Here is a 27,502-nt window from a genome sequence, read left to right as displayed (position 1 = left end):
GAGTGCCATATACGACTAGTTTGAGTGTTGGAACCAGTTCCTTCATTTATAACACTGTTCTTTTGGATCACTTGGTTTTCACTTACTTTTGACTTAAGATGTGGTTTTGAGAAACCAGTATTGGCTTAAGTTGAATTATTTCCTATAATTTTAATATGACTGTGAAATTAGGTTACAATGATTTACCTTACACAGTCTCGGTTGATGACAGTTCAACTTCCTAACAGGGGCGTAGCCAGACCTCGCGGCGAGAGGGGGCCACAGCCCGAGCGGGGGGGCACATTTTGGTCTGCCGTCCCCTTCCCTCCTCGCTGCCACATGCTCAATTTCACTAAAAGGAGCATGCAGGACGTGTGGAGGAAGAGAAATCAGGGCAGGCAATGCGGCGGTGGGAAGGCTTCAACTTGCAGGGGTTGGGTACCCCCTGCCAGCAAACCCAAGGGCCCAGAGGAAATTTGGGGGGGGGGGCCCAGACCCCTGTGGCCCCACGTAGCTATGCCACTGCTTCCTAATAGAGAGAGATTCTGAACTGGTGTTGGTACAGCCTGGGAGGATTGCTGGCTTAAAAAAAAAATTTCCTCAAGAAAGATTAGCGGAATGAAGTTCTTGTAGTTTCTTCTCCATTTACATAGTGTTCTGATATAGAAGAGAACTACTGTGCTTTCTTGGTTATCATCAGAATAGTCTTACTCCCTGCAAAATCCAGGTTACTCATACAACAGGGTTTTCCCCTATGAGGAAATAGTAACCTTTTCCAGCTCTCATTATCCTCTGTATGTAGGTCAAACTTTTAATTCTTTTCTGAAGCTTGGGAGCCCACATTGCAGCTTTTTCATGGCACAGAATTTGTCTGCCGCTGAAAACTGTTCATCTAAAACTTGAATACTATTTCTTTCTGTGAAATTTAGTTTGTTAATCATTTATTGTTTTGCTGTATTAGGATACCTGTGTATAGATAAACTTGTTACAGTCAGGCTTAGTTTTCTGAGTTTGGCGAGGTCAAAGGTTGATGGCCTTCCAACAAGAAAGAGTTTCAAGAAACATTAAATGAAACCAGTGGCCTCTCTGTTATTCAGATGTGTGTAGTAGCTGCTTGATTAGGGAAACAGGGTGAAGGGAGGAGATGAGCAACAACCACAGGTTAAAAATATAAGAATAGCCATACTGGGTAGACCAATGGTCCATCTAGCCCAGTATCAATCCAGGTCACAAGTACCTGGCAGAAACCCGATTAGTAGCAATGTGCCATGCTACCAATCCTGTGGCAAACAGTGGCCTCCCCCATATCCATCTCAATAATAGACTATGGACTTCCTCTCTAGGAACTTGTCTAAACCTTTTTTTAAACCCAGATACGCTAACCGCTGTCACCACATCTCCAGCAACGAGTTCCAGAGCTTAACTATTCTATGAGTGAAAATATATTTCCTCTTATTTGTTTTCAAAGCATCTCCATGTAATTTCATCGTGTCCCCTGGTCTTTGTGCTTTTTGAAAAGAGTGAAAAATTGATTCAGTTCTACCCGTTCTACACCACTCACAATTTCATACATCTCAATCATATCCCCCCTCAGCTGTCTCTTTTCCAAGCTGAAGAGTCCTAACCTCTTTAGCCTTTCCTCATATGGGAGGAATTCCATCCCCTTTATCATTTGGTCACTCTTCTTTGAACCTTTTCTAATTCTGGTATATCTTTTTTGAGCTACGGTGACCAGAATTGAACGCAATACTCAGGGTGAGGTCACACCATGGAGCAATACATAGGCATTATAATTATCTTGCTCTTATTTTGCATCCCTTTCCTAATCATTCTTGAAATCCTGCTTGCTTTTTTGGCTGCTGCCGCCACACACTGAGCAAAAGATTTCAGTGTATTGTCTACAATGACACCTAGATCTCTTTCTTGAGTGCTGGCTCCTCAGGTGGACCCTAGCATCAGATAACTATGATTTGGATTACTCTTCCCAATGTGCATCACTTTGCATTTCTCCACATTAAATTTCATCTGCCATTTGGATGTGCAGTCTTCCAGTTTCCTTAAGGTCTCCCTGCAGTTTTTCACAATCCACATGTGTTTTGAGAACTTTAAATTTGCAGTTGACACAAAATTATTCAATCACCTCACTTGTTTCGTTTTCCAGATCATTTGGAAAAGTTGAATAACACCAGTCCCAGCGGTACAGAGCCCTGCGACACTCCACTATTCACCCTCCGCAATTGAGAAAAATGTCCACTTAACCCTACCCTCTGTTTTATGTTCAATAACCAATTTCTAATCCACAGGAAGACATTGCCTCCTGTCCCATGACTTTTTAATTTTGTCAGGAGTCTCTAATGAGGAACTTGTCAAAAGCTCCCTGAAAAGCTAGATACACTACATCAACAGTCTCTCCTTTATCCACGTTTATTTACGCTTTCAAAGAAATGAAGCAAATTGGTGTGGCAAGACTTCTCTTGGCTGAACCCATGTTGACTCTGTCCCATTAAACCATATTTGTTGACTAATTTGATAGTTGTTGATTTTGACATTTATACCCCACATTATCCTGAATCATGTATTCTGTAATTTTATTCTTTACTAGTAAACAAAGGCCCGTTTCTGAGCGCAATGAAACTGGCGCTAGCAAGGGTTTCATGGCTGCATGGCTCGTCGCTGTTTTACCTGGTTCGTGGCGTGCACCGCTGCTGTTTCCGTTGTAGCTCTGTGTGGGTGGCGGTTTTCGTGCCCCGCCGTCGACGTCATTGCGTTTTGACGCGAGGGCGGAGCAGAACTACAGTGTGGAAATCCGGAGTTTGTGGCCTGAGTAGATCGTTGGAGGTAAGAATCTGCTCTGCCCTCAACGTCATAATGTTTGACGCGAGGGCGGGGCCCAGAGACACTGATTTTCGTGGCTTCAGAGCTTTGAACATATGAACCTTGGCTTCAGTGACGTCAGCAGACAATAGAACGTTGAGGGTGAGTTTTATATATATAGATAATAGATTCCACTATTTTCCCTGGCAGTGAAGTCAGACTTACCGGTCTTTAATTTCCTGGATCACCCTAGAACCCTTTAAAAAAATCGGCATTACATTGACCACCCTACAGTCTTCAGGTACTCCAGATGATTTTAATGACAGGTTACAGATCACTAACAACAGATCAGCAATTTCATGTTTGAGTTCTTTCAGTACCCTGGGGTGGTCCATGTGATTTATCACTCTTGTCAGTTTGGCTCAGTATGTCTTCCAGGTTCACAGAGATTTCTTACAGTTTTTCTGCATTGTCACCCTTGAAAACCATTTCCGGTACAGGTAGATCTCTTGCATCTTCTTCCGTAAAGACTGAAGTAAAGAGTTCATTCAGTCTCCACGCTATGGCCTTGTCCTCCCTCCGAGTGCTTTCTGGTTCTGATGTGCCTGAAAAAGGTGTTACTATGAGTTTTTGTCCCCATGGCAAGTTATTTGATGGGGTAGGCTGTGATGGTGCACCAAACCTTTTACACGTAGCACTGAAAAGATTGCTGGTCTTTTCTCTTTGTGCGATATGTCTCTTTTCCTAGGAGCATGCATTCTGTGTCTTGTACCAATGTCCCTCCCAGAAGGATCACTGAATACTTTGGAACATTTTCTGAAGCTCACATATCTAGGATCTGATTTACAATTTTCTCGTACTGTGGGTAGGTGGGGGGAGTGTTTAATTAAAAGGAAAGTCAAACCATGTAGTACAGTGGTTTTCAACCAAGTTCTCAGGGACCACCTGGCCAGTCGGGTTTTCAGGATATCCACAATGAATATGCATGAGATAAAGCAGTGCATGCAAATCTGTTTGTTAGCATTTGATTACCGCCCCATCTGGCGCACAGTATGGAGTGGTTACAATCCAATCAGAACAGAATATAAAAGAATGCCATTCAGTAATAGGAAAGAAAACTCGCACATCTTTGACATAACATACATAAAATAAAGATAAAAATAAAACAAGACAAATTAAAACTTAAACATTATCTTCTAAAAGTTAGTCCTAAATGGATGGTCTCTGCATCATTGTCTAGTGACCTGTGGACTATAATCCAAATGCTATTTCAAAATAAGTATTTATTAAGTACTTAAATTTGAAAAATGATTGTTCAGTACATAAATAAGGGGGTAGACTATTCCAATGTTTAGGAGCCATAAAGAAAGCAGAATTTCTAATGGGTTCATAATGAGCATGTTTTGACGGTGGCATATAGTGACATAAGGGATCTAAGAGAGAGGTCTAAGGAACCGTCGGGTTAGAAAGATAGGAGGGAAGATCTAGGTGGTATGCTTTAGAGGCATATTTTCAAAGCACTTAGCCTTCCAAAGTTCTATAGGGTTCTATGGAAGGCTAAGTGCTTTGAAAATGAGCCTTTGTGAACCAAAGAATTTTAAACCAAATGAGATATTGAATAGGAAGCCAGTGTAGGCTTCTTAGAAGCAGAATTGCTGAATATCTGCCATGTTCTGTAATGTTTGTAGATGTTTATGATATTTATTGATTCATGCATAAACTGAATTACAGTAATCTATTCTTGAATTCAAGGAGGCATGAATTAGAGTATGTAGAGTAGCAAAATCTAACAACCCGCAGAGAGAATGGATGGTACGTAAAGTCAAGATGCCTATCTTCAAGACCTTAGAGATCGGTATACAAATCTGTCTCATGCATATGCATTGTGGATGTCCTGAAAACCTGACTGGCCAGGTGGTCCCTGAGGACTAGGTTAAAAAACACTGGTATAAAAGACAAGATGGATGAAAAATACCACAATTGATAAAGGAGGCAACTGCTAACAAATAGCATTACGATTAACAAATAAGTGACAATGAAATGGAAGAAAAACCTAATGCTTTGGACAGTAAGCAGAGAATCGAGGAACCTAGGGTTCAAATCCTACTGATGTTCCTTGTGATCTTGGGCAAGTCACTTAATTCTCCATTGCTTCAGGTGCAAACTTACATTCAGCTACAGCAGACATTTCCCTGTTTCTGCAGGGCTGGGAATCCAACTTGCCTTTTGAAAAAGACATGTACTAAATCCAAATCCCCTTTCAAACTCATACAAAACAGCATTAGTTAAAAGGGGCAAGTAAGTTGGATACAGAGAAAACTAGTGAATCTCATCTGCACGTCTTTATTACATTGTAGTTAAGCTCAGTACAGTGCAAACATAATTTTGAGGGATGTGGTCTTGCTTGCTGTAGAATGACAACTGTATTTATATTTGTGTGCTGAAATAAATGGACAGTGAAGCATTTTCCATATTGAAGGGTTTATGTTTAATTATATGTAGAGCCCTCCAAGTATCTTATATTTTCAGGGCCTGTGTTTTAGCAATTTTGTGGCATGATCAGTGTTCAGCATTAATTTGCTTCAAATCCCTCAGAATATTTATAAACCATATATTGGCTGGGTTATGGTAGGTTTTGCTTTTATTCTCAAAAAGATGCATTTAGATAAAATTAGAGACTTCAGGCTATCACAGACATCAAACTTTTTTTTTTATTGGCTTCCCTTTAGAGGGAGACCAAATAAGCCTCATTTACCAAATGTAGAGCCTCACTTACAAACCTGAATTAATGTGATTTAATGCATGTTAAATAAAGCAAGACCTAGTATTCTCTGTGGGGCCTATTTTTTAACTGTGGCCTTAATGTGAGGTAATGCACATTAAGTGTACTAAATATTAATGTCAGTAGATGAGGCCCTTAATTTGGAAATGTCTGATACCTTAATTAGATTTGAGATTTTTTTTTCTGTTCCCTGTCTTTATGAATCCCTTCCTTCCACCCTCTTACTCGGGTTATGAATGGATCTCTAAAATAGTTTTTTGTATATCATATTGGTGTCAATCTAGAGTTTTATGCTCATCCCATAAAAAAGTGCATGTAAAGATTATCATTCCTAGTATGAGGTGTCCAGATTCATATGAATTAGACATTTTCTTTACCTCAAGGAGTTGGAGAGTGTCCAAACTTTTTACCCCTTGAATGTGGTATGGTAGAAAAACTTGGGAGATCATCTGCATGATGGCATGTATTTTCTGCTTCCAAGCAGCACTGAATCAGGCGCACGAGTGGATGGTGTCATAAAAGTTTGTTTTTGTCATCTATGGAATATTCATTCCTTTTCATCCTGCTAGACCAGTCCAGACCAATGGGTTGTGTCTGCTTTCAGCAGGTGGAGGTAGAAGTAGAGATACTGAATTCTTACAGTGACGTTATCAATATAATGGCTGGTGTAGCTTGGAAACTTTCAGCATTTCTCTACCTCCAGAGATGGTGTAGGTAGGACTCTGCTTGTTTTACTATGTGTGGGTCCCAAATGAGTCCTTGAAGTAGTTAAAAAAAAAAAAAAAAAAAAAAGTCTGCCCTGGAATTTGCCAAACCCATTTAGGACAAACAAAAGAACCCTCTACACATGGCTTGTGTATGAGCATGTGCAGAACAGCCTTGCTTAACGATTGACTTCTCTGCGCATGCCCTGGCAGCCTTCCCTACTGAGCTTGTACGGTAAAAGTCCTTGCAGCTCATTTGGATGTGATATCTTTAGTGAATTTCCAGCGTGATAATTTTTACTGGGGTGGAAATAGTGGGTGGTTCTTTCCGGGGACATAAGTGCATCGGCCCCTATGTCACCATGGCTTAATTTTTAGTGCAGGGTCTATGTAGGTGACATGGCTCGCAGTGTTCTACTTGGTTGTGGTGCTACTAAAAATCTACCTATAGTCCTCATTCCTCTTCTCATGGCTCGGGCAGCAGGGCTTTGATGTAACAGTTTCGAGTCTTTCTTACCAGACCTAGCTGTGGTCTGTGTTGATGTGAAAGCAATGCTCTGTTCCAGGGATGGGGGCAGGGCAACTGCTGTGTGCTATGGTGGCAGCCCCTCCTGGCCATTAGAAATAGTACTAAAAGTTTTGTCTTGGAGGAAAGATCCCTCAAGTTTCTTCTGAGAATCCCAGGTGCTATCAGTCATTTGAGTGGAGAAATAGAGAAATGATCTTCGTGGTTTTGTGCATCTTACAACAAAAATTTCCAACAAGATCTGACAACAGCAAAAGTGTTGAATATTTGAGTGCATTGTGAGAGCTCCAGATTCTAAGAAGCTGTATGCAATTCTGTGTGAGTTAACATCACCTACTTCTGTGCACACTGGTTCCTCGCAGCTTATGGCGAATGATTTAGCAGACGGCGACTCAAGAAAGTTGGTTTCCTTGCATCAGTCTTTAGGGCAGCAGATCGACTGGCCTTTTGTTAATTCGACTACTGATTGAGGCTTGTGCAAGTCCCCAGTATGTCAACCTGAACAGATTTCTGTTCCTTCTTCCACTTTACGCTCTGTTCACTCTAGCGAGGAAGATCTAGTAGTGCTATAGAAATAAGTAGTAGTAGTAGTATCATAACGTATCTGAGGCAACGTTTTCTGCTTTTCCTGAGTTGTCATCATCTGATTTTTCCCATGCATTGCAGAAAGTCTGTTCTATCACCTCTCCTCGTGATATGTTTCCTTATCCTCCTTTAAAATGATTTCAGGTAATATTTTCTCCCTTTATTCTATGATTAAGAGAAGTTTGTCTACAGATTATGTACTAGTTGCTCAAAAGCAGTTATCAGGCCATATCAGAACGACCCAAAGTTAAGCAGGGACCTGGTTTCTAATTACCGCCCAATTATCCATTTACCTTTTGTTTCTAAGGTTGCTGAGTCGTTGGTATTGGAGCATCTCTCTACTGTTAAGGAAACCTCAGGCTTCCATCCACATCAGATGGGTTTTTGTCCCAGTTTTAATACTGACCTTGAGCTGTTAGGCATGACCAATGATGTTCAGGCAGTCTCGGATGCTGGGAAAGTGGTTCTTTGTCTTTCTTTAGACTTTTCTGCAGCATTCGATCTGGTGGACCATAGTCTGCTTCTCTGTCAGCTCTGTGGTATAGATGTTTCAGGTTATATGTTGAGCTGCTTTCAGTTTTATTGGCAGGATAGAACCCACCAGGTACATTTGAATTCAGAGTATTCGAGACTTTTCTCTCTCCCTTGTGGGGTGCTGCAGGGTTCCTTCCTGGCACCCGTGTTATTTACCATCTTTATGGCTCCTTTGTCAACCCTAGTTCAGTCATTAGGGTTGACACCATATATTTGTGCAGTTGATATCCAGATATTTGCTTTCTGTGATACCTGGGATATACACTTATTGGATTTATTATGGCTTTGTATAAATAAGTTGCAGCTCAATGTACAGAAAACAAAAGCATTGGTCTTTTTGAGTGGACTGCTCATCTCTGCTGATTTGTAGGGCCCAACTTCCTAGTAGTTCTGAGATTAGGGTGTTGGGTGTTCTCCTGGACTCTTGTCTATCATTCCATTCTCATGTTTCAGCAGTGGTGAGCAAATGTTTCCATCATTTGAGACAAGTTCGCTCCATGCTGCTGTCTTTCACAAAAAGCCAGTTTAACGTATCCTGATGTGATATGATGCCAGAGGATTGTAATGCTCCAACAAGCTGAGTCTTTTGAAAAGAATTACCAAAAAAAAAAAGATACAAATTGTGAAATAGATTTGTGAAGTGAAACTGGCAGATTATCACCGTGAGGCCTGTTAGTGTCCAGTCAATTTCTTGGTGCAGTGCTTAGACAGTTGATCTGACTTTCCCATCACTTTTTTTGTGACTAGAGATCTTTTGGGCTTATCTCATGCTTATCTGTAATTTGAGTCTACTGTCTTGTGGGAGTGACAGTGTATGGACACACTATAGAAACTTGATTTTCCCTGAGAATTGAGAGATGGTGGTGCCACTGCTTATGTGGCTCCTGTTGGTCTGAGAGCTGTGCTGAAAGGTAACCTTACCTTTGTGAGGGATAGCTTTAACTGGGTGATAGAGACCCTCTTTTGAGGAGATTTTATACATTCGTAAACATGTACCGTGTATCTCTTCTCCCCCCCCCCCCCCAATGGCTTTTTTCATTATCTCTATGCAAGATTAAGATAGGACTGTCGTACTGGTTTATTGATACTGTTAGGCACTGCCTGCCGTGCAGAAGACCAGGATTGGGGGTGTAGTTGAGATAATGTTCAGAACTCCTGAGCAGAGAAGGGTATCTCGGCCATTATATCACTGTGATACCATCAGGGGAGATTTGGGGTGCACGTGTACACAGTTATAGAGAGAATTACATTGTGTGAATCTGGCCTAGGGCTATCAGTCTGAGCTAGATGGTTTAGGCTGGGTTTAGTAGTAAGGAGAATCTTGGATAGGTCCTAGATAATCACACACACACAAGGACTGTCATCAACTGCACTATAGCAGGGTTTGCTTATAACACATACACCTTTTATGACTGTGCAATTTTTCTTTACATTAGTAACACTTAAATGTCTAAATTCCTATTACTCTATCTTATCTCTCTCTATGCTCCACCTCCACTTACTCCTTCTGCTGTCTGTTAAGATGTATTAATGCATATCATGTTGACATTGGAAGTAAAATACTGTTATAGTATGTACTGCTGTAATCATTTATTGCCTGTGTCCAGATTATTCTTGCACACTGCTTTGGGCAAATATATATAAAAAAAAGGCAGTTAATAAATTCTAATTAATAATAATAGTTCAGATTGTGTTGGTATTCTAAAGCTATCCCATTAAGAATGCAACTTAAAAAAAAAGGTTAAAATGTGTGGCAGCGGCAAGAAGGAGGGGGAGGTGACATTTTCCAGATGGTAGATATGCAGTGTGGTGTGTAAGTACCTTTTGTGCCCCTATGGGCAATAAGAAGGGACTGCCAGGTGTGCTCCTCTATGGCAGTGGAAGGCACACGTACATTCATTATGGAGCAGTGAGTTTGGCACTGGTGAGGCCTTCCAGACTGAACAGGGGAGAGCCCTCATTCATTGATGGAGAACTGTGACTGTCTCCCGCTGAGCAGGTGCCTCAGGAGCTGCTGATTCAACATGAGTCGGCACCTTCTAGTGACCCATTTGGTGTGCTTGATGTCTGGATGGATGAGACTCTTAGCAGTACAGTAGTGCTGAGTTTGACACCAAAAAAGAGAAAGTTCACAGAGTGGATTGAGAACTGTGGAAGTTCATGGTGCAGGAGCCCAGGAAGTTGCAAAGAGTGAGAAGTGTCACAGAAGCACTATGTTATATTGACTTTACCGATTAGGGCTCTCAGACCTTTGAAAATTAAACATTTTGAGACTTGTAGTTCAAGATCTCCAGAAGTCTTTCTGGCCAGTTGCAGGTTTTGTCCAATTACATTTCTCAGATTTCTGGTGACTTTTTACAGTTCATACAAGATTTAATCCAGTTTGCTAATTAAATTAACTACTTTTGAAGAAATGTTTGGAAAACTTGAAACTCAAGAAGCTGTTTTGATGAAGGACAGCCTGGTTATGCACTGGAAGGTGGAATTTACAGAAAAAACATAATATGCAGAAGGAATCGGTGTGCTATAAAGTTTCCCAAAGCCCTTGTGGGTTTCTCCTTAAAAAACTATCTTCTGTAGGAGGGGAGCATGCTGGAAACCTCTCTTGCACTTATTTTTAAGATAATATATTGTTTAAGCCCAAACTAAGAGAAGAGGAGCCGCGGCAAGGGGGAGTTTGGTGGAGTTGCCCTTTGAGAACTTGGAATGAACATATTTCCTGGAAAATTAAGGGAAGAGGCAATTATACCTTCCACCTTGGTTTTACAACTGGCTTTAACGTTGGATACAGACAGGCTTAAAAATATTGGCTGGTTATATTGATTTTTGGGCTGCAAAGCAAGAATGTATCTTGATTGTTGTGAAACGGAGGAAAAAAGAGAGAATTTTTGTTTTTGAGATCGAGTATTATAACTGGAGGCCTTTTCTGTGTTTTCCCTGGTAGTAGATGTATGTTTTATGAACTCCCACAGTTGTTGATGTTATTTCCGCTAAGGCTGTGTTATCTCCTGAAACTGACTCTCTCTTATGCCTTGAAAATTACAAGGGTGACTATTTAAGTTGCATCTTGCCTTCAGTTCTTCCTTCTATTTTTCCCCCCTAGTTTTCACCTCTTTTGTTTGCCTTTTTTTTTCTTTTTCTCTTTTTTTTTTTTTCTTTTTATATTGTTTCTCTGGCTTTTTTTTTTTTTTGTATTTCATTGCAGCATTTTTCGCTTGTAAAACTTGTTGAATATTTTAAAATAAAATACATAAACAAAGTTAAACTGAGGGGGTAACATTAGTTCTTTGTTTCTCTTTAGTAGTCAAATAGTATTTTATTTGAAATATTTTTATTGGTAAACATCACATGCCATGATACAAAAAGATCATCACTCTCAGAATCCTCTATTCATAGCAATATATCAAATAACATATAATACAATACAATTCTTTCCCCCCCCCTTTTTTTATGCAACCCCCTTCCCCCCCCCCCAAAAAAAACACACGTAAACTCAACAGATTAATGTCATATCACTATAGCATATTCTTAATCTACTATAAAAACCAAATTTCTTTAACTTAAATCAGTTTTCATATGTTGAAGCATAAAAAACACACATCCCACCCTCCTCCCTCCCACGTCAGCCTATTCTAACATGTCTTCCTTTCTATCACAAGCTACAATGTGAGTGAGTTCTCAATTTTAAATTCCTTCTTCCCTCCTTTAGAAATATCCACCCCAGATGGCATACTCAGGCAGCCTATTGGAAACCCTTGCTTAACCTTCTGAGGACATGGAGGGCTTTCTGTTTTGAGTGATCCCTTATTTGTTGCATTTCATGGCTGTCAGGGGCTGTTACAGTGGTGGCAGGCCATTCTTCTGCCATTCCTAGAAACAATATCTGCAATGCCACATCTGAGCCATGGGGTTGACTTGAATTTCACAGTTTTTTAACCTGGCAGTGTTCTTTGGGAAATACACTATAAACGAGATAGGTAAAATCTTTAACTTTACAGCAAAAGTGGTCATTTTTGTTTGCTGACAAAAAACCACACCGTTATATATGTTTCAGGGTAACCTGTCGTTGGGATCTCAATGAAAGCCGGTATCTGTGCTTAATAGCCCAAATTAAGAAGTTCTTCACAACATGCAAATTTCTTGCAAATGTCTCTAGATGTTTTTGTCCCACTCAAGAAATGAAGCGTTTGGTAGAAAAAGTGGATAAAATAGTATGGACAAGACTTATAACCCCTGAGCGGTCTTCAGTATATTGCCATAACATTTTGTTTTCTCCCACCTTCCTTTCTGTCCACTCAGGAACTAATGTTGGTCTAATGTGTGCTTCTTTCCATACAGATATGCATGTATTTGGCCATTATCCGGCTCATGATGACTTCTACTTAGTAGTGTGCAGTATCTGCAATCAGGTAGTCAAGCCACAGGTTTTCCAGTCACACTGCGGTAAGTGAAATTCCACTTTAACCAGTCCATCATTTTACCAGAGTTGTTTTTTTCCACTGCTCCAATGACCACTAAAGATAATTTGCCCATAAATAGAAGTGACCTCTACCATTCTACCGGGATTGGATAAAAGCTGTCAAAATCTCTTCAGCTTTTTCCTCCTTATGATGCCAACAATTCCAGCCTTCCTGTTGGTGGATGTATGGTTTCTGTCTAGGTGTCCAGCAGATTTAATCTTGCAGTGATGTGATATCTGGTAGATTCGATACTAGAAGGACACGTTGGAGCTCTTAGATTGATTTGTAAGCAGTCAACTTTAGATTAGCCTCTGTTGATGGGTTTTGCAAGGCAGCATCTTTAAGCTCAGTCTGTACATTCACCATATAGTATGGTGTAGACCCTCTTAATCTTGGCTGTAGGTTTGGTTTGATAGTAGTTTAGTTTCAGTGGTTTTCCTTGCCACCTATTTAAGGGCTCGGTGTTGTTTATTTGTCTGAAATATTGTGTTTTGTACGCATTTAAAATTAGACCCCACCACCACCACACACAATGGTGTTCTTTGTACTTGTGCTCAGTGGTGCTGTTTTAGTTAGCAGATCCCATCGGGGTGACTGTTTCAATGGCTTTTAAACTTCCCGACCCACTTTGGACCCAGTACAAGAGAAACCCTTACATGTCCCAGACAATAATATTTTCTGGCTTGAATTTTCAAAATATAAAGATGAAGGGTGACGAATAATGATTGCTAGCTATAACCACCTCATGTCAAGTGACAACTAAAATTAAGCATTATTGCCATTTGTAAACCATTTAAATTTGGTTTAAAATAAAAGTGGCATATATAAAGGATCAAATGGTTTCATTTATGGGCCTCCGTGTTCCTTGTCTTAAAATCTGGACCTAAAGATGAAAGTGCTTCCCCTGTTGCTTGCTGTACACCTTTCCTCTGTTCCCCTGTTGCTCACACTCTAATATTGTAAAATTTTATAGCTCAGCACAGCAGGGCCATGAGTTAGCAGCAGAGCAGTTGTGCATACAGAAAATGGGTGTGGGGATAGGGCTTAAATTTAGTCTCTGGTATTCTGTGTGACCTGGTAGTGGTTCAAAGCTCCAACTTTGAAAACTACTGCACTGTTTTGTTTACCTCCTAGAGGTTTATCTGAACTTAGCTGGCTAACAACTTTAAATTAATAAATAAATAGACATGCCTCTCTTGCAGAAAAGGTAATTACTGATCTGTAATTGCTGTTTCTGAAGATAAGAATTCCAGTACTTAATCAAAATTGATTTGCCGCTCCTTTTTTGGGGGGATTTGTTCATTTTTTCCCCAGTTCGCCGGCAAGAATGAACTCTGGACAGTTGATCTCAGTGGCTCTTAATACCACGTAGTAACTTTTGGAAAGTTCTAGACACTAGAATCTAGAAGAGTGCAATTCTAACTGTAATTGTGGTCCAGTCCAGTTCCGTTAGTATGCTTTTTTTTAAATGCTGTGTTCAGTGGATAGAATGATCTGATTACTGTTTGATGTTGTAAGACGTTTTCTGTAGAAAAACATGAGTTAAAAAAACAAACAAACAATTTTGTGATAGTGTTAGTGTTGAGATTTACAGCATCCTGCTAGGTATTGCAACCAGTCAAAATGTGTAATCAAGTGTCGTAACATCTTTTATATACAAGTCTTGGGTTTCTCTCAACAGTATTTAATTACTGGTGTATATTTCTTCCATTGATATACTAATGATGTCACAATAAAGTGGTAATTTTATGCTTGCCTTAATTAGTAATGAAAAAATGTGTGGGCTCTTTTCAAAGCAATCATATATGTATATGGGTGTGTGTATCTATGTATATATACGTACACACACATATGCATACTTTTGCTAAGGAAATTGCCCCAGGAAAACTGTGCACAGATGTATAAACCTGCTATTAGAGATGCATAATTTTTCTGGATTAAAATAATGTATATGTAATTTTAAAAATTATGCATGCGAGTGCTAATCCCCACCCCAACCTCTCCTTTCCCTCGAATGTCTCCTCAAAGAGTTGGTAAATCTATGTGAGACAGGCTTGTATGCTTGTAGCTTTACCTTCATATACCTCAGACAGGTTTAAAAAATATATCTTTATTGATCACAATCAACAGTGCGTTAAAAGAAGTCAAGTACAATGGTGCGGTATACTCTGATCCTTACTAATCAAGAAATGATAAACATTTGCAAAATAAGTGTACCAAAGTATGCAAAAAAGTAATCCAGCGGGAAACTCCGCTCCAAAATCACCTCAATGATAAAACAAAAAAAGAGCGAGTTAAAATTCTAGATGTGTTAAACACACCTCAAAGCACAAAGTGAAAAAGAGAAGAAAACAGGGGGAAAGACCTCATGACCTGCTACTGCAAGTCTGGAGCAGTCCGACCATCTCGGTCTTATATATGCCATTTCTAATCATTGGTCAAAAACCCCCAACCAACCAAGAAGGTTGTCAATTTTACTTTGTTCTCATCTTAAATTAATTCTGAAAATTTTTTTTGTGTGAATTTTGTCAATTTGCCAAGTACAACAATACAAAATTGCAACATCAGTAACTATAGCGTTGTTGTCACTGTTTTGTAAACTTTTACTGCTGGTAACTAAAAAAAACCCCCCAGCAATCTAAATAACTTAGCTTTGCTGGCTTGACCGCGAGCCCAACGGACCCGTGTCACCCAAAGGGTCTTCCTCAGGGGGACACAGGATCACCAGTTCAGGCTCAACGCTCAGCAATATGACTTAACCAGTGTGCAACGCAGTGATGTTGTGCAGAAGCTTGATCCGTTAAAGCCTCTACGCCATCACTTGAAAGATGGCAAAATAAGTATACAAAATAAGAAAATCCTGTCCTCTCTTGGACTATAAAAACTGCATAAGAATCATATTGCTAACCATGTTAGGGCAGGAAAATAAAGCTCAACACCGTTTGGTTGTCAGTATTAGTCTATTTTATATTTAAGTAGAAACCTAACTAGAAGCTTATACTAACTTCTGCTAATGCCATCTAAACTCCCGCCCCCTCCCCCCCCCCAACTCCAGTCAGCAATCAACAAGAACTAACAACGCCGCCCTATCAAGGCTACAAAGGTATAAGATGATCTGAAAGTGTAACGAGACTGTGAAAAGAAAGAATTTAACAAATATGTCACATATTCAATACTAAACTTCTTACTCGGTGTAAGAATACTCTAGTAAGGCTCCCAGGTGGATTGAAAAGATCTGCACGAAGAAAGTTTCACCTGGATCTTCTTCCTGTTGCTCCAGAAGGAGGTCGTCAAACATTTTTAAATTTATTACCATTTATATACCGCCCTTGTCCAGAGTGCTGTACAAATTAAACATACACAATAATAAAAACATTACAAAACAAAACTGATCAAATACAATACAAACAGACTCGTCACTGTACTGTGGCCACCAAACTGCTGAAGTCAGTTTTTAGGCTACAGCAACACATAATGTCTCAGCAGTCTTGTAAACAATCCCGAATTCTTCTGGATCCTAAGGGCTCCAGGGAGTTTGTTCCACTTTGTCAGACCTGCTGCAGAAAAGATTCGCCTACTAGTGTCCGTCAAACAAAATAGCCAAAAATTTGGGATCGCCAACAAATAGGTATTGTCTGAAGGAAGTACCCATTTTGGACAGTACAAATGTAGACAGGCTGACAAGTAGCGAGATGAATCATGATGAAGATAGTAGTGAACCATCATCAAGAGCTTAAACTTAATCCTATCCTGCATGAATAACCAATTCGGTTTCCGAAAACAAGGGGTGACATGATCATATTTAGACATCCCATTTAGTAAATGAACTGTAGAATTCGTCATTCAGTTGTGAGTCTGTGCCACTGAGATATAGTTGGCGAGGACTTCAACTGCCAGCAAATCAAGATTACTTCACGAACAGTAGAGCCTTACACAGTAATAACTGTGAGCCTTCCGGCAAGACTCCAATATCATCTCCCCCCCTGGAAAAGGAAACAGGCAGGTTACATTGAAAAATCCACGTCTGACAACTTCTGCGTTAGACTCCAAAGCTGATGCTAAAAGGAAGTAACACAAGGGCATTTCCACAACATATGTGCCAGTATGGCATGGGAATGCTTGTACTTGGGACAGGAACCATCAATATCTAGATGTGCCTTAAGCACTGCCCCTGGTGTCATAATACTCTTAAGCAAAAACTTGTACTATGATTCTCTCAATTGAGAACATATTGAAATAGAGGGAATAAGATGAAAACAAGTCTGCATATTTGAGCTGAGATGATCTGAAACCTGCTGTCCTACCTTGAGCTAAATCTCTAAAGCGATTACCAGGAAGGAGATTCAGCAAATAGTGATAATAGTGATGCAAGCATACCTTCCCTGGGGCGTTTAACAAGAAACACTGCTCTAATTTTTTCGCATACCCACTCGCTATTGGAGAATCCGTAAGGCCGCCAAATAATGTTGTAACTGGTATGGGCAAAAGAGTCCATAGAATAGGAGCCATAAAAGCTGTGTAGGCCTTTCATTTTCATAATCTGACCTTGGTCATCTAAAACATTACCCAACCAACGAAGCCCCTTTTTCTTCCATTTCTCAAAAATCATAGCCTGGTGAGAAGTCCAAATTACCTGCCAATGGAAGCAGAGGAATGATAAGAGGTACCACCTAAACGCCGACAGATCTTCCTCCAAGTCATTCTCCTATGCTGCCATACCAGGAAGCCCCTAATAGATTGTTCCAAAACTGGAGTATCTGGTATGTAGCTAAAAGACTAGACATAGGATATAAAATTTTGGCTTCACATGTAACAATAATAAAATCTGCGGTGGATAATATCCATTTTGAATAGGAAAAACACCTGGGTTTGCCTTTCAAAAATGTATCTAAGATGGACGCATTTAAACAGACAACTTCTAAAAAGAAGAGCCATTTTCCAAACTGACACGTCCAATTTATAACCGTCAAAAAGCCAGGCGCAAGAACATGTAGCTGACATCATTTTGAGAGAAATGACCACGCATTCATCCCTGCAGATCAGAGGGGCAGCCTAGTGGTCAGCGCAGTGACCTTAAAAAAAAAATGACATCCTGGTACAATTCCCAACATAATTCCTGTTGTATTGTGAGCTCTTCAGGAACAGAATCAAACCTACCGTACCTAACTGTACACCACTTTCAATAGCCTTCCACCCTCTAGGTGTCTCCTATTTTTAGGTACAGTAGGTAATTTGGCGGTTTTGGAGGGCTCACAGTTTCCGTCACAAAAATATGAGGTAGAGTGAGATTTGGACTGCGCTGACCGTCCTGGGAGCTGCGTGCTTCTCTGTTGGGTATGCCCATAACAGCTGATGTTGTCATAACGCCTGATATCTCCTTTCAGTTTCATTTCTTAGGGGAGTGGGGGGGGGGGGGGGGCAGCATCCACTGAGGGATTAAGGAGAGTTTACGCCTTAATTCATCCAGTGGTCAGCTGGTTTATTCTGAGCATCTTTTTTTTTTTTAAACTTGGACGTGATTGAAACAGGTCTAAATAAAAACGTATTTCTTTTTAGACTTGGACGTATCTTCCTGTTAAATTATTGCTGAAAGATGTCCTAATTTGGGGGGTGCTCTAGTCCCGCCCAAAACACAACCACAACATACCCCCTTGCTATTTGGCAAACTTGGAGTGGAGTGGAGGAGTGGCCTAGTGGTTAGGGTGGTGGACTTTGGTCCTGGGGAACTGAGGAACTGAGTTCGATTCCCACTTCAGGCACAGGCAGCTCCTTGTGACTCTGGGCAAGTCACTTAACCCTCCATTGCCCCATGTAAGCCGCATTGAGCCTGCCATGAGTGGGAAAGCGTGGGGTACAAATGTAACTAAAATAAATAAAAAAATAAAAATAAACGTCCAAATTCTTCCTTTTTGAAAATCACAATTTACATATTTACGGCAGATGTACGTGTTTTTTGCCATTTTGAGACATGTGTTTTCTTGGAAAATAAGTACCTTCCTTGGTGGTGTTATACCCAAATCTCCAGGCCTCATTGCTTTCTCCAACCGACTGAGGTTTCCTCTTTGAGTGTTTCACATGGCTAGACTGATTCCTGGGTTTAATGATGGTCTTAGTAGCTAAGGTCATAAGTAGTTTCTTCTATTTTAGCCTTTTCCCACCAGCTGCAAATCTAAAATTTGCCAGCACTGAGATATTGGTGATAAGTTGAATTTTGGGGCATTTCCTGATTCATGGCAAAGTAGTAACTTACATGAGAGCATGTAGTTTCACTTGAAAGATGGCAAGCAATCTTTTTCTTAATGTTTACAATTAAAATTTCTTGCTAAACAATGACAGGACCATCTTATTTTAAATGTTCTAGTACTTAATAGTTTGACATGTTTAATTTAGCTTTGTACATTCCAGACCTAGTAAATATATAGAGTTATACTGTTTGCTTACCAAAATCCAGCACTTCCGTTGCTTTGCTGATGCCAGAATTTCTTTCTGCTTATGTTAAAAACACCACAAAACAAATGTATATTTGAGTCTACTTAATAATATGTTTTATTTGTGTAGATTTAGCTCATGCTTTTTCATTAGTACCTCTTCTCTCCTGTCTTTATGCAAGAACCAGGGCTGTGGAGTTGGAGCTGGAATTGAAAGAAATGTTGAGTGGAGTCGATAAAAATGTACCGACTTGGCTTTAAAAAACAACAATATAATATGTATAATATAAGTATCTTTGTCCTGGATCTAAAGTTATATTCATCAGTACTTTAGATCAAAAATTTGAAAGCCTAATATCAGTTGGAGCTGGAGTCAGTCAGACAGTAGAAAAATAGCAGTCGAAGGTTTGGTGTACTGACTCCACAGGTGGCAAGGACTGTTAATAATGAATATTTGCATATATGACTTAGAGCAGTTCCTTTCAACTCAGTCCTCCGGGCACACCCAGCCAGTCAGGTTTTCAGGGTATCCACAATGAATATGCATGAGATAGATTTGTACACAGATCTGTAAACCCAGCTGGCTGGGTGTGCCCAGAGGACTGGGATAAGAACTACTGATTTAGGGGGTCGTTTGCTAAAGGTGTGTGCTGAGGTGAGCTACCTTACAAATAAAATGGGCCCTGCTGCAGATTACAAGTGCCAATGCTGTTAACAGACAGACAGTAAACTATACTCTTGTCTCTTCAGCTTGTAAATGTGAATAGTCTAAGGTTCTTTACCTGGGGATATTTGCTATCCTGGTTGGCTCAGAGATGTAACAGAGAACACAATGGTGTTGTGTTTTGTTCTAACGTAGTGGTTTTCTTTTAAGAGACAGTGTCTTCCACTGCCTGTAGAGAAAAATATATTATTCTGTAATGATGCTTTCCAGTGACAGGCAATATCCATATGTGTGATGAATTATTTTCTCCTTGAAAGCAGTCACTAGTTCATACAGGAAGACGTAATAAGATCAACAAAGTAGAACAACCACATTTCAGTGACAACAATCACACATACTGAAAATCCAAAAACAAAAAAATATCATAAATAGTTGAAATGAAAACACTGGACTTACTATAGCAGATTCTGTTGTTTTCTGGCACTATCCTTAAATTAAAACATTAGGTTGCCATAATTGCCAACGAAGGCAAAATATTGCACTTTTATAGATCATAGTAGGTGTTAAAGAAAATTGAGTCTGGATAACCTACTGTATATATCAGATGAATGTATGAGAGGGAAGGATTGTTAAGGGAAGACGGTGTAAAGCGGAAACCACAGCCTGGGATAGAAAAATAAAATGCCCAGACAACAGAGGTAGAGGAAGTGTTTGATTTTGTTTTTATTAATTGGAACATTTCCAGTTCGGAAAAATGTGCATCTGTAGTGTTAGATTTTGTTTGGTATGAGAGGAAATGCATTTCTGTTTCTCCAGTGTTGCAGTGCGTGAAGTCTGGCTTCTTGGAGTAACCATTTTCAATTTTGTCTGAATATTTCTAATTTGTAATCTCTTATTCTGCATTTGGTGAAGGTCTATCCGTGCCCCATGTGTGGAACCAAGTTGCGGGTATTCTGCTAGTGTTGCATTCTGTGTAGGCATCGGTAGCAGTCTGGCTTGTTCTGTTTTCCCAGTGGGGAGGTATATTGCAGTTCTAAGGCTTAGTGCAGTATTCCTTAGCGTCCCTCCGGACCGGCCCAGGATTGGACTGATGGGTTGTGCATGCCTTCCAGCAGGTGGAGACTGAGAAACTTCTGATTATAGAGAGCCAATAAGAGCCCTGGCCATGTGACCCTAGCCTCAGTATTCTCAGTCTCCAGCAGGTGGTAGGAGGTGAGCCCATTAGTCTCTCTCTTTCTCTGATTAAAAAAAACCAAAGAAAAAGAAAAAAATCCTTCCGTACCTGGGGAATCTAGTGTAGGGGCTAGACAGATAAGAGTCTTTTCTTCTCTAGCCTCTGGGGTGTTAAACTTGGGTGTCCCCGGGACCCTCACCCCTTCCTACCCTTATTTGTACTGCTGCCTTTTCATAGTCCTGGCAGTTTGCTCTTTTTCAGTGATTTGTATTTTCTATGACGCCTGGCAGTTGAGGAAACCTGTACTGTTGCTAATGATGTATAATGTCCAAGGGATCATTCTTGAGGGGAAGAGGGGTTCTGATTGTTGCTATAGTAATTGAAATCTTGAGTGGACATTCTTTGTTCCTGAGCCCTGTTCTTTTAAGTATCCAGCTATTCAGCCTGCGACTCGTAGGGCGCTATCTGTCTGTGCTCTTTTTCACATCTTGCTGGTTTCTTTCTTGCTTCTGTCCCCTGATTCCAGTTGACAACATGAGAATGGAGTTAGTGTTGTGATGTGCACCCACTTATTTAACCTGCTCCTTCCTACTGCCTTTGCCTCTTCTGCCTTGGTCTGTGGAGCACCCTGTGAGCCAAACAAGCTGATCTGAGCTTTGAACTGCATGGGCAAGAAAAATGATATCCGTGCTGAGCTGTCGTTCACAAAAATTCAAACCTGCTGTAAAGTCTTGGCTCTTCCGCCAAGCTTACAACCTAATGTAGGTCTGTTTTTGCTGCAAATCCCATTGTTCCTCCAGATTGGGTCAACTTCCCGCCCTTCTCTTTCCTCTCCCCTTCCAGTTATTTTTTTCCCCCTAGTTTTCTTTATCTTAAACCCTCCTTATCCTTCAGTTTATCTTAGTTTTTGCTGTGGCTAAATGTATGGTTATTCATCTGCTAGCTCGTTAAAGCAGTATAGCAAATTTTAAATAAATAAAATTAGAGAAGCTTTGAGCCCATCCTGCTGTCAGCTGGGATTGGGCGACTGCTGGGCCAGGGGTGCTGAATATCCTAGCTATGCCATGGGCTGGTGACCTTTTCCAGGCCATGCTGACCATATCAGGAAGGTCTGTAGTTCCCCCTCCCTATTCTACCCTTAGTTGCTGCCACTCTGCTTTGAGCCTCCCTGTGCTGCTAACTGTAACATAGTAAATGACAGCAGATAAAGACCATCCAGTCTGCCCAACAAGATAAACTCATTTTACATGGTATATGATACTTTATATGTATACCCGAGTTTGATTTGTCCTTGCCTTTCTCAGGGCACAGACCGTAGCAGTCTGCCCAGTACTGTTCTTGTACTAAGTTCTGAAGCTAACGTCGAAGCCCCTTAAAATTTACACTCCAGCCCATCCCTATCTATTCAGTCACGATCAGGGCGTAGACCATAGAAGTCTGCCCAGCTCCTGTTTTGTTTCCCCAATTACTGGCGTTGCCATCCAATCTCCGCTAAGATTCCATGGAACCGTTCCTTCTAAACAGGATTCCTTTGTGTTTATCCCACACATGTTTGAATTCCATTACCGTTTTCAACTCCGTTTTCATCTGTACTGTACAGTCAACAATGGGACCTTAAAGCAAGAGAAAGAATGAGAGTTAAGGAGGAGAGACAATGGGGGGGTGGAACAGGAAGGAGCATAAGGATTTGCAAGTGGTAAAAAGGAGGAGAGACAGTGGGGGGGGGGGGGGGGGGGAGGAGGAAGGAGCATAAGGATTTGCAAGTGGTAAAAGGTAGGGTAAGATGGAGAGAGATCATAGAGGAGTGAATGGAGAGAGCCCAAACCTGTTTAGCTTTTTTAATATGGGAGGTGTTCTGTATCATCTTTGCCACTTTTGTCGCTCATTTCTGAACTTTTTCTGGTTGTACCCTATTCTTTTACAGAACTGCGCACAGTACTCAAGGTGCAGTCGCTCCAGGCATCTGTATAGAGGTTTAAGGATATTCTTCGGTTTTCCTCTTCATTCCTTTTTGAATAATTCGTAACATTTTATTTGCATTTTTGGTAGTTGTGGAACACTGGGCTGGAAATGTCAATACGTTGTCCACAAAGACTCAAAAGATTTTTTTTTTTCTTGTGTGATGACTCCTAGTACATAGCCATACTGACTCAGACCATTTGCCATCTACCCCAGTATCCTGCTTTCAACAGTGGCCATTCCAGGTCACAAGTACCTGGCAGAATCCCCCAGAGTAACAAGATGCCATGCCGCCAATGCCAAGGATAAGTAGTAGCTTTCTTTATGTCTATCTTAATACCAGATTATGGACTTTTCCTCCAGGAACTTGTTCAAACCTTTTTAAAACCCAAATACACTCTTGGTGGTTGAGGATGGGTGAAAAGGGGGGGGGGGGGAGATTGGGAAGGTATATTTGGATTTTATGGTTGCATTCACCATGTTTTGTGATCTTCTGTTTCTTTTTTCAATTATTCACCAATAAAGTTCTAAAAAAACAAACCAGATACTGTTACCACATCCTCCAACAACCAGTTCCAGAGCTTAACTATTCGTTGAGTGAAAAATATTTTCTTCTATTTGTCTTAAAAGTATTACCATGTAACTTCATGGAGTGTCCCCTCATCTTTGTACTTTTTGAGAGAGTAAACAATCGATTTATGTTTACCCATTCTACTCCACTCAGTATTTTATAGACCTCTGTCATATCCTGGCCTAGTGGTTAGGGTGGTGGACTTTGGTCCTGAGGAACTGAGTTCGATTCCCACTTCAGGCACAGGCAGCTCCTTGTGACTCTGGGCAAGTCACTTAACCCTCCATTGCCCCATGTAAGCCGCATTGAGCCTGCCATGAGTGGGAAAGCGCGGGGTACAAATGTAACAAAAATAAAATAGATACTATTGGAGATTCTACATGGAATGCTGCTACTACTGGAGATTCTACATGGAATGCTGCTACTATTGGAGATTCTACATGGAATGTTGCTACTACTGGAGATTCTACATGGAATGCTGCTACTATTGGAGATCCTACATGGAATGCTGCTACTATTGGAGATCCTATATGGAATGTTGCTACTATTGGAGATTCTACATGGAATGTTGCTATTCCACTAGCAACATTCCATGTAGAAGCCTGCGCGGCCACATTGGTGATCTGCAAGGGCCGACTTCTACATGGAATGTTGGAATAGCAACATTCCATGTAGAATCTCAAATAGTAGCAACAGTGGAGGAGTGACCTAGTGGTTAGGGTGGTGGACTTTGGTCCTGAGGAACTGAGGAGCTGAGTTCGATTCCCACTTCAGGCACAGGCAGCTCCTTGTGACTCTGGGCAAGTCACTTAACCCTCAATTGCCCCATGTAAGCCGCATTGAGCCTGCCATGAGTGGGAAAGCGCAGGGTACAAATGTAACATAAAATAAAATAAATCCCCCCATAGCTGTCTCTTCTCCAAGCAGAAGAGCCCTAACAACCTCGTAAGCCTTTCCTCGTATGAGAGGAATTCATCCCATTAATCATTTTGGTCGCCCTTCTTTGAACCTTTTATAATTCCACTGTATCTTTTTTTTTTTTTTTTTTTGGAGATATGGTGACCAGAAATGCATACAATACGCAAGGTAGGGTCGCACCTTGAAGAGGCATTATAGTATTCTTTGTCTTATTTTGTATCCCTTTCCTAATAATTCCTAGCATTCTGTTTGCAAACTCCTAATATGGAATCCAGCATTTTGAGCATGTAGTTGAAATTTAATGTGTACAAGTGCAAAATAATTCCATTTAGATGCCTAGTGATCTAGTAAGTGTATTGGGACTTTAGGACCCGGTGCAGTCTTTAAAGTGAATGCCTTTTAATATGTAGGTTTGTTGTAATTTGAATCCTGAGAGTTAGGGTTTGCATTATTTAATAACTTGCTGGGAGTGAAAGAATTTGTTGTATGGTTCCTAGGATGATATATACATATATTTTTTTTTTCAAATTGTGTTGTTATATTTTTTTCTTGTTGTATGGTGAGTTGAGTTGTGAGAGGAAAGGGCCTTCTCCATGGTTATAGAATGTGAACTAACTGGAAGTGCAGAGTTTGTATTGGCGTTCACTGTGTGGCATCTAGACTTCACCCTCATCTAGAAGAATTCATCACACAATCCGACACCTGCCAATGAGCCTTGTCCGGAGCTTCTCCATTTTGCTGTTTCTATTGGCTGCAGCTGGAGCTAGCAGGGGAGCTGTGTTTGGATTTGCTGGAGCAGCTTGGGAGGGAGGGAATAGTCTGTACATGCATCAACAGATAGGGAGGCAGAACATGACAGTAGCAGTGGAAGACCAGAAAGTGCTCATTTATGTTGAAAGAGTCTGGATCCAGATTGTGGGGTACTTTAGGTCCAAAAACTGGGTAAGCACTGGCTTTTAAGATGTTACACCAGCTTCTTTTACATATAAAATAGCCTTAAGTGTGCGGAGTGCTGATTCTCTGGATAGCCATATCTGCATGTACATGTGGGCACGGCCCATCATATATCTCACTACATACATATGCAATCCTGACCTATGCACATGTTCGACTATGCACTGCCCTGCCCACGTAGACAACCCTGATCTGGGAGCTTGTTCTTTTCCCTGTGAAGACTCAACAGGCTGGGGTCATTAGGAGGGGTGGGAGAAAGGGGATCTATAAGCCTCTTGGGAATCTTCCTTGCATATAAAGTAGTAGCATATCTCTCTATATAAAACGCACCTCCAACGTTCTATTGAAGCCTCACTTTTCCCAGCATTCTAAAAATGAGGCGGTGTAGATTGATGCTCCTCCATGACTGTATGCCCCGCCCTTGCGTCACAACGTGATGACGTCGTGGCCGGAGCACTTACACTCGACGAATAGCATCTCCCACCGGTTCCTATGCGAAAAAAGGGACGTCAGACGGAACGCGAACGAGCAGCAAGAAAGGGAGGACTACCATCGCCACGCCCTCGCGTCACAACGCGATGACAATGAGGGCGGAGCACTGACACTTGGGAGGAAGCAAGGTAGGAAAGCAGCATGAACCTCACTGGCCTCCCACTTAACCATCTATCCCTTCAATCCGTGCAGAACTCTGCTGAACGTCTTATATTCCACCTGGACCGATATGCTCATATCACCCCTTTCCTCAAGTCACTTCACTGGCTTCCGATCAGGTACCGCATACAGTTCAACCTACAAGTGCACTCAGTCCATAGCCCCTCATTACCTCTCTACCCTCATCTCCCCTTACGTTCCCACCCGAAACTTCCGCTCACAGGACAAATCCCTCCTCTCAGTACCCTTCTCCACCACCGCCAACTCCAGGCTTCGCCCTTTCTGCCTCGCCTCACCCTATGCTTGAAATAAACTTCCTGAGCCCATTCGCCAAGCCCCCTCCCTGCCCATCTTCAAATCTTTGCTCAAAGCCCACCTCTTCAATGTCGCCTTCGGCACCTAACCCTTATGCCTCTATTCAGGAAATCTAGACTGCCCCAATTTGACTGCCCTATTTGACTGACTGTACACTTGTCCTTTAGATTGTAAGCTCCTTGAGCAGGGACTGTCCTTCTCTGTTAAACTGTAAAGCGCTGCGTACCCTAGTAGCGCTTTAGAAATGTTTAGTAGTAGGGAGGAAGCGAACCTGCCTGAACGTGGGAGGGAGGCAAACAGGCAGGCAGCCAGACAATGTTGGAGGGAGCGAGTCAGCCAGCCAGGCAGAACGTGGGAGGGAGGGAGGCAGCTTGAACGAGGCTGTGGGAGAGAGGGCCACGACCCTGAAAGGCGGAGGGAGGGAGGGCGGGGGGGGGGCCACGACCCTGAAGCTGGGAGGGGGGAGGGGAGGAAAAAGGGGAGGGGAAGGAAGGGGGAGAGGGAAGACAGGGGGGCGGGAGACAGAGTGGGTTGGCCCTGCCGCACACTCTCATTCTTTCTCACACACACACTCTCACACAGACAGCCTCACTCTGTCACACACACACACACACACACACTTGCACATTCACTCTTGTCTGTCTCTCTCCCTCACACAGTCACTTTCACACACACTCTCTCAAACATACACACTACGATGAAAACCTTGCTAGCGCCCGTTTCATTGGTCTCAGAAATAGTTCCTTTGTGAATAAAGCAGCGTCTGCTTAATTTTCATAGGTGAAAGAGGGGCTTGTGACAGTTGAGTACTTAGCAAGGTTCTGCAGCAGGTATATGCTAAAAGTAGTTGCATTGAGTTACATCTCTGGTTGTAAGTGAAACTCTTAAGTCTCTGATAATTTGGAAGGCAGATTCTGTTCTGAATGTAAGAACAGCAGCAGCTTTCCACAGTGAGTACAGGGTGGTAGAATTTAATGAGCTGTGATTCGGGCCATAGAGTCAATGCTGCAGCATCAATCCCGGTGTCTTTGAAAGGACAATTCATGGTTCCAGTGAAGTGAATGGCATCTCCTGCAAGCACCAGGAGAAGCTCACATTGGTGTCCCCTCTTTCTTAGTAAGGCAAGTTTATGTAATGATCCATAGGACTTGTTTTTCATTCTTCTGCTGCTTTCTTTAATTGCTCTCTATATGTGTTTTTTTCCCCCCCCACCTTTTTCTAAGTAGCAGAAAAACAGCGTGTCTCCTTGGGAACAAAAGAAAGTTGGAGATAGCCCTTCTGTGCCCATTGTGTGTTGCTTCTCCCTAATAATCGCTTAGCATTCGCTTGTTTCACCAAGGCCTGAATTAGTGAAGTGTTCATATCCATAGGTTATAAAAATATTCCATTTTTCAGATCAAGATTTTTGTCTCCATAAAGATATCAAATGCTAAATGAATAATTGGGATCGTCCATTTGTTCTGCTTTAAAGGAGCACAGCCAGC

At 41.3% G+C, this 27,502-nt stretch overlaps 1 protein-coding gene across 1 annotated transcript in view; it reads left to right on the top strand.

Annotated features, from left to right (window-relative positions):
• ATXN7L1 (ataxin 7 like 1) overlaps positions 1-27,502 on the top strand; it is a 279,312-nt gene that overhangs the window by 82,519 nt on the left and 169,291 nt on the right. The window contains exon 3 of the mRNA XM_030216364.1: positions 12,263-12,367. Coding sequence (XP_030072224.1) covers positions 12,263-12,367 — 105 coding nt within the window. The remainder of the gene's footprint in view (positions 1-12,262; positions 12,368-27,502) is intronic.

This window comes from Microcaecilia unicolor, chromosome 10, assembly GCF_901765095.1.
Source record: "Microcaecilia unicolor chromosome 10, aMicUni1.1, whole genome shotgun sequence".
Taxonomy (NCBI): domain Eukaryota; kingdom Metazoa; phylum Chordata; class Amphibia; order Gymnophiona; family Siphonopidae; genus Microcaecilia; species Microcaecilia unicolor.
Note: the sequence above shows the minus strand (reverse complement) of the source record. Positions and strands in the feature narration are given on the sequence as shown.